This window comes from Quercus lobata, chromosome 11 (genome assembly GCF_001633185.2).
Source record: "Quercus lobata isolate SW786 chromosome 11, ValleyOak3.0 Primary Assembly, whole genome shotgun sequence".
Taxonomy (NCBI): Eukaryota; Viridiplantae; Streptophyta; class Magnoliopsida; order Fagales; family Fagaceae; genus Quercus; species Quercus lobata.
In genome coordinates, this window is record NC_044914.1 from 24,156,354 (window position 1) to 24,173,038 (window position 16,685).

The following is a 16,685-nucleotide window of genomic DNA, read 5'->3' on the forward strand; positions in this document are numbered from 1 at the left end:
TACTAGCCGGGCGTATAGAGTTTTTAACAAGAGAACTAAGACAGTGATGGAGTCCATCAATGTCAAGATTGATGATGTCTTAACAAAGGTAGAGATGATTGATAATGGTAAAGGGCCGAGCACCAAAGAACCCGATGTTGAGGTCGAAACTCTTAATATAGAAGTTGAAGGATCTACACCGGAAGAAGAATCAACTCCCATAAACCCAAGAACGGAAACAAGATCGATGTTTAAAACATCAAGTCCTCTCACTCCTCCGGAAGTTCATCCTCCCATCTCACGGAATGATGAAGTCTCCACATCAAAGAAGTCATCATCAAGAGTGATTAAGAACCATCCGGAAAGCAACATTATAGGGTCTCTAGATGAAGGTCTTCACCTCAAAAAAGGAAACATCCTTTTGGCCAATCATGTAACATACCATTGCTACCTTGCTCAATTTGAGCCAAAAAGGGTAGAAGAAGCTCTTTAAGATGAGAATTGGGTTGAGTCAATGCATGAAGAACTGAATCAGTTTATGAGGAATGATGTGTGGGAACTTGCTCCAAGGCCTGAAAATGTTCATGCCATAGGCACCAAATGGATATTCAAAAACAAAACCGATGAAGATGGAGAGATAATACGGAATAAATCTCGGTTAGTGGCTCAAGGATACACTCAAGTAGAAGGAGTAGACTTTGATGAATCCTTCACTCTTGTGGCAAAACTTGAGTCTATTCGAATTCTCATGTCCATTGCATGCACTATAAACTTCAAACTTTATCAAATGGATGTAAAATGTGCATTTCTAAATGGATACCTGAATGAAGAAGTTTTTGTTGAGCAACCAAAAAGTTTTGAGGATCCTCACTTTCCTGATCATGTGTTGAGATTGAAGAAAGCCCTTTATGGCTTAAAACAAGCTCCTAGAGCTTGGTATGATCAGCTTACACATTACCTCCTGGATAAAGGATTCAAAAGGGGATATGCCGACCGGACTTTGTTTGTCAAAAATGATGAAGATTATCTCCTTGTGGCACAAGTATATGTTGATGACATAGTGTTTGGGGCTACCATTGAAGATCGGGCTATTGAATTCTCTGAGGAGATGAAGAAAGAATTTGAGATGAGTATGGTGGGGGAACTCACATTTTTCTTGGGCCTTCAAGTCAAACAACAAAAGGAAGGTATATTCGTTTCACAGGAAAAGTATGCTAGAAACATTGTCAAGAAGTTTGGACTAGACTCCAAAAAACATGTCTCCATTCCCATGAGCTCGTCTACTAAACTGAATGTTGATTCTTTCGGAGTGGAAGTGAGTCCTACCTTGTATAGGAGTATCATTGGGAGTTTACTCTATCTTACAGCTAGTAGACCGGACATTGCATTCAGCGTTGGTGTTTGTTCTAGATATCAAGCTGCTCCAAAGGAATCACACTTGACTGCAGTTAAGCGAATTATTCGATATATCAATGGAACTTCAGACTATGGTCTGTGGTATTCAAAAGACTCAAATGCTTGCCTTATCGGATATTCAGATGCTGACTGGGCTGGTAGTGTGGACAATCGGAAGAGTACTTCAGGAGACTGCTTCTACCTTGGTAACAATCTTGTTTCGTGGATGAGCAAGAAACAACATTCTGTGTCTCTCTCTACTGCTGAAGCAGAGTACATAGCCACAAGAAGTTGCTGCACCCAGCTTCTTTGGATGAAGAAATTACTCCCTGACTACGGAATTCCTCAAGAGACGATGTGTGTCTTTTGCGACAACACCAGTGCTGTCAATCTTTCTAAGAACCCTGTCTAGCATTCAAAATCTAAACACATAAAGATACGTTACCATTTCATCGAGATTTGGTAGAAGAAAGAGTTATGTGTCTTGAATTCATACACACCAACAATCAAAAGGCGGACATCTTTACCAAGCCTCTTGATGGTCCACGGTTTGAATCCCTCCATAAGATCATTGGTGTTGGTACAATTCCTTGAATATCTTGTGTGATGTGTGCTTCACATATTTACATTGTGTTATTTTTGTTTGTTGGGGCACACACTACTTTGTTGGCTATTTATATAGCATGATTCTGTTGGCTGTTAATTGTTTTGTCTATTTTTGTTGTTTTTACATTGTTGCTTTTGATCAAATTTTTCCTTCTTATGTGTCAAAAATCCAAAAACCACATAAAAGTTAGAAAATCAAAAATTTGATCGACATTGTTGAGTTTTGTCTCAAAACTTGTTTTGTCTTGTACCTTTGTGTTAATGGTTTTGTGCATTTACGAGCGTAGCTTGTTCCTTTGCACTCTTATCACTGTGGAAGAAATCTTGAAATCTGTGTGACTGTTGTAAATAGATCTTCAAACTTGTCATGAATGATTGGTGAATGGTTATGTTGATCTTGAGACATGCATAGACTTGTGCCTATATATCTTCCCACTCTTTATTTTTGTTTTTGCTAAAAAGAGCTCACCAAATGTAAATCTCCAAATGAAAAGAGATATTGAGCTGTAAAAGCCTGTCGCACATACTAGTATTCGACTAGGAAAAAGGGAAAGCAACCAAAAATTATAGTGAATGATTATTCAAAAAGCCAAAGGCTATCTCATCAAGGTGAAATATCAAATATCACTCTCACAATGAGAGGTGATTGTCTCAAAAGGATCAAAAAGATCATATATTATGATTGAAAGTGGAGCCAAATGTAAAGTTCCAAAGTATGTAATCAAGTCTTGTGGGAGGTCAATATGCATACTTCTATAATTGAGATGGGTCACATGATCTAGTGCTAATTGTGTATGACTTGGTTGAATTGATCATTGAAACTTCACATTAGACTAAGGACTATCTCATTGTTGATACCCACACACAACACACAAGTTTATGTTCAATATATTCATTTGTGTGATTGTACTTGTTAAAATGTGTTTTCACATGCTCAATCTTTGTTGATTCAAATACAAAAAGATTTTTGAGTGTTTTAGTTGTTTTTGGAAAGTATTTTGATCTTCAAAAACTAAAAAATTTCAAAAACAGTGTTGCCCTGTTTTGGCGACTTAGTCGCGGGTAAGTCAAGTCGCTTGCCACAGTCGCAAGCTCGCAGGTCAGTTTTGGCGACTTGTTCGTGAATGGAAGGTCCAGTCGCGAGGGATACACAGAGATTTTCACGGCTCAGCTCGCGACTCCCTCGCGAGTGAGACTTCCAGTCGTGAAAAACACGTAGCAATTTTTCAAAACTTTTGGCTTAACGTGTTTTGGTGGGTGAAACTGGCGACTTACCTCAGTTGCAAAAATCGCGTGGTTTGCAAAAGGTAGCTCATTTTCAACACTGTTCTCAAAAAGGGTCTTAATTTGCTTTTCTTGCATCCTGTGACTGTTCATTTTCTGATCTCACTTACAATATTTCACACCATTGTGGTAAACTCCAAAATCTTCCACTATCTTGTCACCATTTTCTCAATCTTTAAGGAAAGGTATGGGTTTTGTTCTCTACTCTTCCTTTTTCACAGTTATTGCATTTTTCCTCATGGATTTTGTGTTTTCTATGATATTTGTTTATCTCTTGACTGTATTTGGATTTTGATTGTCTGGTGTCTTCATTGTATGTTTTTTCGGAGATTATTCTCTGATCTACTCTATGACAACATTGGGTAATTATTGTCTCTCATTGTCATTTTCTGGACATTTCCATCTAGTTCTTAGGGTTTTCTTCATTATCCATATTTTGAAACTAACCCACTGCTAATAATGTCTCTTGGATTGTGTTCCTTCTTTTCCTATATTACATGATGAAGACTAGAAATGTCTTCATTCAAGAAAGCAGCTGTGAAAGGAGGTAGTTCCAACAGAAAGGAGCATGTCATTGATGTCGATGACTACTCACCTCAAACAAAAAGGACTCGTTCTTCATCAGGAGTGTTCGATCCCAACAAGTTTAGATCCTATGCTGCCTTTCAGACTCATGAGAATTATTTTCGTAATGCTACACCATTACTGGAAAGACCTGTTGACCAATCGTCACTTCATGACACTGACATTCCAAAATGGTTTGCTCACAAAGATTGGAATTACCTTCTCTCTGATCTGGATGAAGCTTATGAGAATTTGGTAAAGAAATTTTATGCCAATGCAATTGTGGAAGGAGAAGAACTCAAGTGCTAGGTTAGGAGAAAGAGTTTTTCAGTCTCTCCTGCATATTTGGCAGAGATCCTTCACATCAACCGGCCAATGCTTAACCACTCACCAGTTTATGATGATCTTTGTCCAGATGAGGAACTTCTTAAGGATGGTCTTGGCCAAGACTTGGAATTCTCATCCCAATGGAAACTCAGTCAGCGTTTCCTCTCTTCCTCCGAAACTGAGAGTGCTTACAATAGTGATATTTCACAACTTGTACCCCCTATCCAGCACTGGGTATATGAACCTCAGACGTGCCTTGTTTCTTCATGACCTAATCTCTGATGTAGAGATTGACATCTGTGCTCATATCTTTCATGTTCTGCACAAAACAGTTCTACGAACTGAGTCCCGAATATGTGTTCCTTTTTGCTGTATTATTTCAAGGATCTTAAAGCTCAAATGAATTTTCCCAATAGCAGATGAATCTCCTTGCCCAAAATCGAGTCCAATTAACATGCATACATTCAACGCAAGCATTGGTCATACTCGGAAGAGAGTCAAACCGGAAACTTCCACATCTCACAGTGGTTTGCATTTCAGCACTTTCTCCCTTAACGAAAAACTCGACCACATTGTGACATCTGTCCACGAGTTGAGTACCAAGATGTCTGGACTCACATCTACTCTACACCATCACAGCACTCGATGGGATATGAATTTTACCTCCCTACAAACTCAATTGGATCAGATTCAGAGGAAGCTAGAAGAGGATATGTAGCTATTCCATGACAAAAAGGGGGAGATGATGTCATAAGTGGAATACAATGAAAGGGGGAGATGATGTCATAAGCGGAATACAATGAAAGGGGGAGTGATAGCTTGATCAGAGGGGGAGAAAATTACCTAAGGGGGAGTGTTTCTGCAAGCAGTTTCAATACTTTACTTTAAGTTGTTTTTCAATATATAATGTGTTTTGTACCCATGTTGCTTTTATAAGCTTTTAGGGTTTATTTTCTTTATCTGTAAGCTTTATGGTTTATACCATGCTTTATGAAGCCTTTATACTTTGTTTAAATCAGTACTTCTAACTAAATGTCATGCATTTTCTTGTTAAGTACTGTCACTCTTGTGCCCTTGTAGGATTGTTCCTAGATGCATATACTTAGTGTATTGTGCATTAGTTGAGTGTTGAACATGCAAGTGACTTGCATTGAGCTTGTTAGCTTGTTTGTTCAAGTGTTCATTCCAAGTGTGAATGAGCATTGTGGTCATTACCTTGTAGTGTTTGCTTGGTTGATCAAGTCATAGTTTGTTTATTAACTCCATCTTTGCTTAATCACATATTGCCTGCTTCATATGAATTTCATGCTTTTCTGCATACAATGATCATGGTGTATTGTTGTGTTTCAGGAGTTTCATGTTCATATGATTCAAGAGCTTCACAGTTTCTAGAGTTAGGTGTGAGTGAGTTTTGCTCAACTGTTCCCAACTCACATGTTAAGTCTAGAGTCTGTTTTAGGGTTTTGTCACGGAATAGCCAAAAGGGGAGATTGTAAGGTTGAATTTAATCAACCATCTTGTTGACTTTATTACGTGCCAAATTTGCTTGTAATTCAGCAACTAGTAACCCTGTATTTAGGTGGGATTGTTGTAAGGGTAGTGAGTGAGGTAGTGTGATGAAATGCTCAAGAGTGTACAAGAAAATAGAGACTCGCGACTGGATCTTACAGGTGACTCACGGCTGCAAGCCGCCAGAAGATGCACACGTGCCAAGCATGCTAGAAGTTAAAGTGTCATGCTAGCTGGAGCACAACATGACAAAATAGGACAACTGGTCGGTCTGTTATCTCATGGCTAGATCTCGCGACTCAGTCAAGCTGCGAGCCAGCCCTGTTTTGAAAAACTTGACTCTTCACATTCCATTCTCACCCCAGTATAAATACCCATTATACCCACGAAAGAAAGAGAGCTTCCAGAGAGAATTTTGAGAGATAAACCCTAGTGTTATACAAGATTGATTCATCCATAATCTTCACATAAGAGACTCTTCAAATTCCTCAACTCTCTTCCTCTCCATTGTTAAACCCTTGAGAGATCTTTTTACCAAAATCTTTTCTCACCATATCCATTACTGTGAGAGGGCTGTTTGATGTTCTGGAAAGCAGTTAGGAAGGAACCAATCTACATTGGTTGATGCTATGGTCAAGTAGCGGAATCCGGGAAGCTAGAAAAGAAATAGGTTCGGCGCAACCTCGTTGGAACAAAAAACTTGGAGGGCTTAGGTACACTGGGTAGATTAGGCTTGGAGGGTCTATTGCTGTACATGTATCCCAACTACATTTTCTAGTGGATTACTTATCGCTTGGAGGGCGGCGAAGAGGTTTTATGCCGAGAGTTTTGATTTCCTCTTCGATAACACATCGTGTGTTGTCCCTGTGTTTGCATCTTCCTTCCCTTAATCTTTGCCTTTTATTTTCTGCTGTGGATGTGCTTTTAATTGGTTTAGATTGTTTACCAATGTTGTTTATAGCTTGTGTTCATTTTCCGCACACTAGTTGTTTGTCATAAAACTTGAATTGGTTATTTTGTTCTTGGGGGTCTAAACGTTCAAGGGTGTTTTATACACTATTTGAACTTTCAATTTTTGTTTTTGATTTTTATAAAACCCAAACTTTTGAATATTCATTTTTTTAACGAACTAATTACAAGAAGATAAATTGTAACTAACACTTTTTTATTATAAAGGTAAATTATTTTTTGAATAATATTAAAAAGCAAATTAAGGAAAATATAAAATTACATCATTTTGATTGGACTATGGCATCCTTTTTCATGAAATGGATGGGCATATTAAATTGACAAAAAAATGTGAAGTTACAAAATGAAAATAACATTGACCAAATTTAAATGGTGTAATTTGTATTTTTCCTTATTTTATATACCAAATATTGTATATATAAAAATCCAATCCAAAGGTTGTATGTATGTATATATGAGCACATATATTAAGATCAACTTCAATCGATCGCAATGGTCTATTTAAAGTCATTATTCATACCTATTTAAGATAAGGTTATGTAGAGTTAGGAAAATTAGACTCAGGCTCAATAACTCGCCCTAAATCCAAACGTAATAAGGTATGGGTAATAGGAGTAACACCCAATTTTATCCCAATAAGCTTTTTACTTGTACCCAGTTTTGACCCGACCTAGTAGGATCAAACTCGTACCCGACCCAATCCACACATCAAGCCTTTATTATTAAAATTTTAATTTAATTTTTTATCAACTCATTTTCAATATACATATGAATGATAAAGTTATATTAAATTTTCTAAATTGTAGATGAAAATAGTAATGACATTACTTGTCAACAAAACAAGCAATTCTAAATATAAAATGTTTTCAATGTCCAATTTACTACCAACATTAACTAATTTTTTCTTGAATTCATTATAGATTTTCTTCCCAATTATTTACATTTTTCTTTACATAACATATTATATTACTTTTTACTATCAAACAACTCAAAATTATAGAGCACCTTGGCCCAAACACCATCCAAACCTGATGAACATTTCCTAACTAAAGGATTCCTGAACATAGCCATGAAAAATCATAGTATCTACACCTAAGTTTGACCTTGATACTTGGGAAATCTTTCAATTTGTTAAGAATTTAGCGTTTCCTAAAAGAATTTATTGGAAATTAACTTGATTTGAGGTAGTCACCTTCTAAAAAATTAATAAATAGAAAATACGTTGACTTTTTTTAAGGTAATCATCCTTCAAGAGAAATATTAAGAGAGAAAAAAGAAAAAAGAAAAAAAAGCCAAATGCAACAAATTGATTTATTATACAAGATATCCCAAATGGTGGTTACATGTCACTATGTATTCAATTCAAGCTCTAATCTAATTGGCCACACACCTATGCCAAGATCTCTAACTAACACTATCCAAATCCCACCATAAGAATAACAATGACACTAGAATTACACATTTATTATAAGATTACAAAGAGATTCCTACCATGGTTCCATTAAACAATGGGTAGTGTACCCATCATCCAGAAAAAATTCAAAAATACAAAGGAAAGGATACATCTCCCCTCATGGGAATCTCAAATAATAAGGAAGTTTCCTAAGTAGGTTGTGGACTTAAATTCACAGCCTAAGAATTAGTGTAAGTAGATCAAACGTAATAATTTCACATGAATTACAGAGATATCAAATCCCTAAAATGCATAAACAAGTACGTATAACACTAGAGCAGGCATGAAACAATAACCCCTAAATACTACTTTTATAGGCCTCAATTTCTAAAATCGATTCATTGATTTTAGCATCGAAAAGTCCACTGTTTGTCAAATCCCGAAGAGTATCTATTATCCTTACTCCATTTTGCAATTGTTTGCGAACCAAATTAGAGCATTGATGCATTATCAAAAAATTTTGGAGAATTTAGTTTTAACTTTTTTTTTTTTGGCAAAATACATGAAAAGTCACAAAGTTTATACTATATTTCACATTACGTATCAAGTTTTTTATTTTGTCAATTAGAGCCCTATGTTTATTAAATCATTTCAATTTAAATCTTCTATCCTTTTTTGTTTCTCATTTTCGTTATTTTAGATAATAATAGAGCAGAGAAAAAGGAAACCCATAAATTAAACTCTACATTCCACTTAGTGCTTATTTAGAAATCAATTTGACAACTATTAAATAGAGAGATTAGAGAAAGAAAGTTGTGTTTAGAATCCGTTAGAATACTGTTTATTTTGCTAAAAACTAAAAACAATAAAATAATAATAAAAAAGTTACTGTTTATACTACGATTACTGTTCATTAACCTAAATGCACTGTTGATGGACATGAACAGTGCAATAGGCGCTGGTTAAAAATAAAAAATAAAAAAAACAAAACAAAAAACGCAGATGCAGGGAGAGAGACGCACAAACCAAACACTCACTTAAAGTGATTATGTGATTGCTAGAAAAACAAAACAAGTTACCAAGGCAGAACAAAAATATTTATAAATGATTTTTTTTTGTTTTTCTTTACTCCATTATTGCTCAAAACAATGGAAATGAATAACAAAAATTGACAACAATTTCAAATTAAATTGATTTTATAAGTATAAGACTTTTTTTTTTTGGGTTATAAGTATAAGACTTAAATTGACAAATTAAAACCTTAAAACCTCTAATTTGAAACAAAGTATAAATCATGGACATTTTAATGTAAGTTCCCTCTCTCCCTCTCCTTTTTTGTTACCATCATTGTGGAATATTCCCTCCGTCACACTTTTTTGTATTTTCTATTCCATTTTGAGATGTCTCAAAATATTGTCCTGTTTCTAAAAAATGAAAGTCATTAATTTACTAATTCAATTTTTCGATAAATTTTTTTAAGGATAATTTTGAAAATTTATACATTTTTAAAAGATAAACAAGATAATAAATGATATTCCCTTAAAAAGTTTAACTTTTCAAACAAAATAAAAAAAAAAAATGAGACAAAAGAAGTATAATTTTGGCAAAACTTAAATATAATTCCTTATCCATAACCCTTAGACTTCCCAACTAAAGCACATGATTGAATTTATTAGAAAATCCAAAAAATTCACTTCCCAACTAATCACATGATTGAATTTATTAGAAAATCTAAAAAATTTCAGAAAAATTTATCATAGTACTACGTTTGTTTAGCAAAAGTCAAAGCTCAAGAAGACCGACCTCTCTCCCTCTCTCTCTCTCTCTCTCTCTTACTTTCCAATCACCAATAAAAGTACTCAAAACTTCTATAAAGCCTTAAAGGCCCTTCCAATTTCTTACACAGACTACACACTTATTGCAGCAGCAATTCTACAACTACGAAGTTACGTTTACCCATATCAGTTCTACAAAATGACCAAAACACCCTCCTATCTAATGTGCAAATCCACTCATTCCCTACCAAACTTAAGCCCATTTCGGTCCATCTAAAAGTTCACCTCACACTTCCCAATTCCTCTCTCACTCATTTCCACTCACTGTCCAAAACCAAACCAAAAAAAAAAGAGAAAGAGTTTCGAATTTTAGAGAGAGAGAAAGAGAGAACGTTTGGTTTAGAGAGAGAGAATGGACGGTAGTCCTTATAGAGCAGAGGCGGAGCGGTGGCTAAGCATAGCAGAGAGGCTCTTAACGGCGCGTGACCTACACGCGGCTAAAAGCTTTGCGATCAGAGCGCGTGACACTGAGCCCAGGTTCAGGATCGAGTTGGCTGAGCAAATTATTGCCGTGGCCGACACGGTCTTAGCCGGCGAGTCACGGATCGCTAATGGTCTGTACGATTGCTATGGGATACTTCAACTCGCTCGCTTGACTCAGAACCTCGAGCTCATCGCCGCTCGGTATCGGCAGCTCGCTTTGCTGCTCAACCCTGACCGGAACCGCCTTGCCTTCGCCGATCATGCTTTTAGGCTCGTCTCCGAGGCTTGGTCTGTGCTTTCGAACTCGTCGAAGAAAGCTGAGTACGATCACGCGCTCATTATCATCTCTCACTCCGCCGCGTCGGCCTCCGGCTCGACTCAGCAACTCCATTTCCACCCTCAGCCGCAACAACCGCCGCCTCCGCCGCCGCTTCAGCCGCAAGCGGTGAGGAGAAGCCCTAGAACGAAAGACGGAAGGTTGATAGTTGACGAAGAAAGACCGATTTTCCACAATGTCCCCGAGTCAACTCGGCATAGTGAACCGACTCGGGCGCAACCTCCTCCGCCTCCGCCGCCACGTCAGCCTTCTCCTTCCCCACCTCCGCCTCCGCCTCAGCCTCAGGCTCCTGCTCGGGCCGAGTCGGAAACGGAATCGGAATCGGGGAGTTTCTGGACGGCGTGTCCGTACTGTTACTTGCTCTTCGAGTACCCTAGGGTTTACGAAGAGTGTAGCCTTCGGTGCCAGAACTGTAAGAGAGCTTTCCAAGCGGTGGTGATACCGTCACCGCCTGTGACGAGTGACATTGATAAAGACAAAGAGAATTACTACTACTGTTGGGGTTTTTTCCCATTGGGTTTCTCTGATAAAGGCACAGGCGGGTCAGGTAAGTGGTCACCGATTACTCCTATGTTCACTTGTTCTTTAGAAGAAGCAACTGGGATTAAGACCCCAGCGAAACGGAAGCAGCCTACTAAGACTGGGCCATGGGTTTATTACGACGACCAGGAAGGTTTCGTCGCAATATCTGATTCGAGTGATGATAATCAGGATGATGATGATGATGATGATGATGAGTGGCAGACTAGTAGGAGGAAGAGGAGATCAAAAAGAAGAGCCTCAGCTGCGGCCGCGAGGGCCATTAGAACTTCGAAAAAAGTGCAGCATGAGAGAGTAAAGAAGGCGAGTGGTGGTGGGGAGGTTTCGAATAATGTGAGTGTCACAGCGGATGGTGGTAGTGGAGGTAGTGGAGGTGGAGGTGGTGGTGGTGGTGGTGGTGTTGGTGGTGGCGGGGGCGGCGGTGGGTTGAAGGGGGAGTCGAGTAAAGGGAAGAAGACGGCCGTAGTGGGTAGTGGTACGAGGAGGAGGGCGGGGGCCACAGAGTTGGGAAAGTTGGATTTGAATGTGGAGTTTAGTAATGAGGTGGAGGAGCCGGCTGCAGCCGGGGTTAGTGAAGGGAATGGGGCGGGGCATGGAGTGGAGGATAACATTGAAGGGATTGGATTTTTCGAGGGTCTCGATGAGTTTTTGAGTAGCTTGCCTATTCTTAAAGGTTAAGGCGTACTAGGTACTCGGTGAAGTAAGACTCGATCCTTTCCTTGTTGTTGTTGTTAATGTTAATGTTGCTGCTGTTGTAGCTTCTTGTCGTTGTTGTGCTTTATTATGCTATGTAAAAGTATATTATGTAGATGTTCTCTGCATTTTGTTCAATGCTCCTCGCTTAAGTTAGTATTTTATATAATCTGCACCAATTTGCTGGTAGTTTAGTCTTTTAACTGATGAAAAGAGGATTGATTTCTCCTATGGAAGACTAAATGATTTAGTTTTTAGTTTAAATTTGGCTGCATGCTTAATCATATAAGGATCTGGCTTCGATTGCTTTCTCCAAAAGTTATGCATGCTCCCAAAGTTGTTGCCATTTAATATGAGTGATACAAGGATACTATAAATTTTTTTTTTTTTTTTAATTTTTTTTTTTTAATGTTAGCCTTACAATTGATGTGTCAAGTTTCAAACACAAGACAAAAAGAAATTAAGAAATTTATTTATCATGTTGTTGATATGGCACCAATCGCAATCATTGCTATTGTCATATCAATTTGTGAGCATTTTGTAGTAACTAATAGCACTTTTTGCATTTTCTTATATAAAGATGGGTTTTCCTAATGGGATGTCCATATGTTGAGTTGAATTTAATGCTTTTGTTGTTTGATAAAAGAGTACACTTGTGGATATGCATCTATTGGTTTTCTTTTGTGTTCTGCATCACTTTCTTAATATATACTGGGATAGGTAGAGAGGATTGAATGCTCCTTAATGGCTGTTCTTAGCATACCCATTAGGAAAACCTTATGTGGTTCATTTTGATGGAAATATTTGATAGGAAGATTTGGATTTCAGTTTTTAGTTTAAATGATTTGAATAAAGTATAGAGCTAAAAAAATTTCTATTAATGAAATTCTTGAATAGATTTAACCATGGAATTGAAATGATTAGTTATAATAATTTATTCCAAATTCATAACATAAGAATGGAGTAAAATTGTCAATGCTCAAAGTCATCAACCATTATGTGTTATTAAATTTCCTTTTAGGAAATTTACATTGGAATTGTCTTTTAAATCCTTAAATTTAAATGCTTTGCATAAGGAAATATAATTTATTACGAACCCTAATGTCCAAACAAATTTAATAAAGTACACAGTCAATGAACTCTAGCTCAAATGGTATTTCCCTGTTTCTCCACAAAAAAAAAAAAAAAATGGTATTTCCTTCTTCCATAAGAATATGGGCAGAGGGTGAGCTTGACAGTCAAAACTCACTAAGTGCATGTGTAACTTAACAAATAAAAGGAAAGGTTGTCACAGGAAGACAAAAGGCACAGTTTTTCAATTATGGGGTTGATATTAATATCAATTCCACATGAATTTTGCTATTATTAGTTGTTCTTTACTACGAAATGATTGAAGACATGAAGCCAGAAGCTAGGTGGGTATTCCCTAGAACTTGGTCCTGATTATTGATGCTTTTCTGTAGAAGAGTAGCTTGGGCCTGGTACAACTAATTTCTTAAGTTCAGTAAACAGGATTGTTTTGTGTGCTTGAGGCTGTGAGAGAGATTGTAGAGTTTACAACAAAGTAATATCTGTTGGACAATGACATTGAAGCAGAGGTCACTGGTTCGCATCTCCCACTCCCACCCTCCCTGCCCTCCCACGCCTCCTAGGGCCGAAACTCACTCGTCAAAACAAAAACAAAAAAACCCTAAACTCGAGAGTACTCTGTTTTGTTATGTACAATTGCAAGAATTGGAATAGGCGGTACAAAATTGTGACTCAAAAGGTATCATATCTTAAGCTAGTGGGAACAGAAGCTATTCTTTCTTGGAGGAATTTCTAATGACATGCAAAGCCGTCATGAATTAGACTGCTAATTAAACCTTATGCTTCGAGTTTATTTCAATTTTGCAGTTCACTTGCCATTCTCCAGAGCCTGTACACCATCATCCTGAAGAAAAATTTCATTTAATCCTGATTCGGGCATATTTCAAAAATCTGACTCATCATCCCATTTGCTTGTGTTCTGATTTGGTTATCTTGCAGGCTTTATGTTCTTGAAAAGTGAAATGTTCAGCAAGCAGAGAAGCAAATATTAGTCATCAAAGGATCTTGTGAATCCTATTCTCCCCCAGATTAGGTGACAATTGGAGTTCTTATATTCTTTATCTTGAGGCATTTTTCATTTGATTTTTCTTATCAATAATAAAATTTAGAGCTGGTGCTGATCATATATATAATGGTTTATTTATTTTTATATTTATTTTAAGTTCCCTGTTTTGATGGTATATCCTTATGTTTCAAGCTGGAATTATGTGTAGAAGCCATTTGATCATTCTTTAAGTTTTGGTTCTATTGGCTTTTGATATCTTGAGAAACAGTGTAAAAATGTAAAGGTGCATTGGTGGGATTGAGGTCACTAAAAGTTGATTGTTAGAAGGGTGTTCCCCTTGCTTCAAAGTTGGCTTCTTATTATGTGCACTATGCTGCAATATGCGGAACAAAACATGCAGTCATAACTCCTCCTATATCCAACTTTTCTTTTTTCCCCCCTATTTGAGTCTTCCTCTCTCCAAGGGGGGTTGGTTTCTTCATTGTACTGGTTACTCTGCTTGATCAACCTAATTGTAAAAAGGGTGAAACTCTTATAATATGTTTGATTGTTTAGATCATCCTCTTTGATATATTTTAAGATGAGGGAAAATTTTGGAAAATCAGTTTAAAAGAGGGGATGGCAGGCTGGGGATAGAATCACGCTCAAAACAGAAAACAAATGAAATGAAAGGTGACTCTCTTGGTTTGTTTGTTAAGCTGTTTCTCATTATTTGTCACCTCATACAGGGTAGTCATTTTAGAATGGATATCTGTATAGAACTTACCAAAGGTGCTTTCTGTCTTTTGAATGTTATGGATCAGCTCTGTCATATAGAATGCATTTTTGGTTTGGACGGCAGGGATATGAATTCTGCATGCCACATTCTTTGTACTGTGGTATGAGAGGCATTGGTTTGTATTATTACTCTATTGTAAAATGTTATGAGCTTGTTTTGGAATGTGAGCTGACTGTATAATTTAGAGCAATAAATTTATTTGATGAAAATTTTCATCAAAATGCTCTGGTTTGTTATTTAATTTTGAAAACATGGTTGTAAGAGTTAATGGTGTAAAATAATACAATTTATTAAACCAGTTTTCTATTTTGTGTGTAATTTTTTGTAATTCTTTTAGTTACAGAGTGCTCATCATCGTGAGGATGAAATAATCTATTCTATTACTTGTCAAAAAAAAAAAAAAGGATTTCTTTTGACAAACTTAATATTTGTAGGACCAAATTGAATGTTACCCAATAGTTGGAGGACTAAATTCGTACTTTTTACAAAAAATATCTGTGTGCTGAAGTATACCATGGTTTTTTTGCGCATATCTTAGTGTCAATCAAAGCTGTATGAGTGCTCTCAGGCGAATACAGGCCAAATGCATTGAGGTTGATATCTTTAAGGGCATGAAGTAGGTCGGGCAATGGTGTTGTTATCAATAATACATGTTTAAGTTGTGTTCAACAATCACCTCAATGAGTTTGACCCAGTAAATTGATGTAATTTTCTGGATTCATCATTGGTACTGGCAACACTGCCAAATATTTCTCTTCCCTTGGTCGGCTCAAATGTACTTAATTTTGTGATGGCTTCTGTATGTTATTTTACTCTAATCGGTGGTTCCATTTTCTGTTTCATGTAGAAGCAGACTAGCTGTATATAAATTTTCTCTCTGATTAGAAGCCCTAAAGTTGCTAACCAGTTCTAAGCCAACTGAGGAACTAGTTGTGCAATAAGATACTCTCTCTCTCTCTCTCTCTCTCTCTCTCTCTCTCTCTGAGACAAAATACTTAGACCTTTAGTTTTGAACTCTTCATGTCCATGATTCTTTTTTACTAAGACTAATGATTGGATTCAAGAATATAATTGGAGAACTTTTTGTTTTGCAATCCGTACTTAACCTCACATAGAGGGTAAATGGTAATTTTACCTTGGAAATAGGCATATTAATTCTAGTCATTAGATCTTTAATCCCATTTCATCAAAATGATTTTGATGTTGTGATTAAATTGGCTGGTCATAAGTCTTAATTGGACTTTCAGATTGAAAGTTATCATCAAATCAAGTTTTAATGGTCAAGATGCACTATCACAAATTAAGTTTGACTATATGTGATTATGAGCAATTAATTCCAATTGGTTATAATTATAATCAATTTGGGATTAATGATATGTCATAATTTGATTAGCTAAGATTACATCTTATGATAAGATAGCACACAATTAATTAAATAGTCAAACATTAATTATTTAATGAGTAATTTGTGCAATTGGTTTTTTAATTAGGGTAAATTTTGAACTAATTAAGTTTAAAATGGAAGTAATTGGAGCTTATTAATGTTAATTGGAAACTAATTTGGAACCTTTTAATGTTAATTGTGTCAAAATTATTTTCTAACAAATAACATCTGCTCACCATTTCGTTGATATCCCTCAGAATATTTTGAATCTGAGTGAAGTTAAATTTTTCAGAAACTAAACATTCGAGACTTTAATTTAAGCACAAGAATGAGACAATTCCGATTAGAATTGAGTAAGATATGATTTTTTAAACTTGGCTCTGCAGACTGTTACAATAGTTATAGGAAAAACCGAATTTTGCTTGCTCATCACTCCTACCAATCTCTACATTTAATGCACCAGCTTTCTCCAAAGTCTGAAATAGGATCTAGGTTCATGATTCATTTTGATCATTTGTCAAACCTCATTAAATGACATTCTATTCATTTTTTTTTACTACAACTATATAACCCC

At 36.5% G+C, this 16,685-nt stretch overlaps 2 protein-coding genes across 2 annotated transcripts; both read left to right on the plus strand.

Annotated features, from left to right (window-relative positions):
* Nucleotides 1-1,249: 1,249 nt before the first annotated feature.
* Nucleotides 1,250-1,786, plus strand: LOC115966607 (secreted RxLR effector protein 161-like). The gene has a single exon (XM_031085810.1). It carries the CDS (start codon nucleotides 1,250-1,252, stop codon nucleotides 1,784-1,786), a length of 537 nt encoding a protein of 178 aa, XP_030941670.1.
* An 8,118-nt stretch (nucleotides 1,787-9,904) lies between these two features.
* Nucleotides 9,905-12,043, plus strand: LOC115968340. Its single transcript, XM_031087716.1, has one exon. It carries the CDS (start codon nucleotides 10,214-10,216, stop codon nucleotides 11,837-11,839), a length of 1,626 nt encoding a protein of 541 aa, XP_030943576.1. The 5' UTR covers nucleotides 9,905-10,213; the 3' UTR covers nucleotides 11,840-12,043.
* Nucleotides 12,044-16,685: the final 4,642 nt, after the last annotated feature.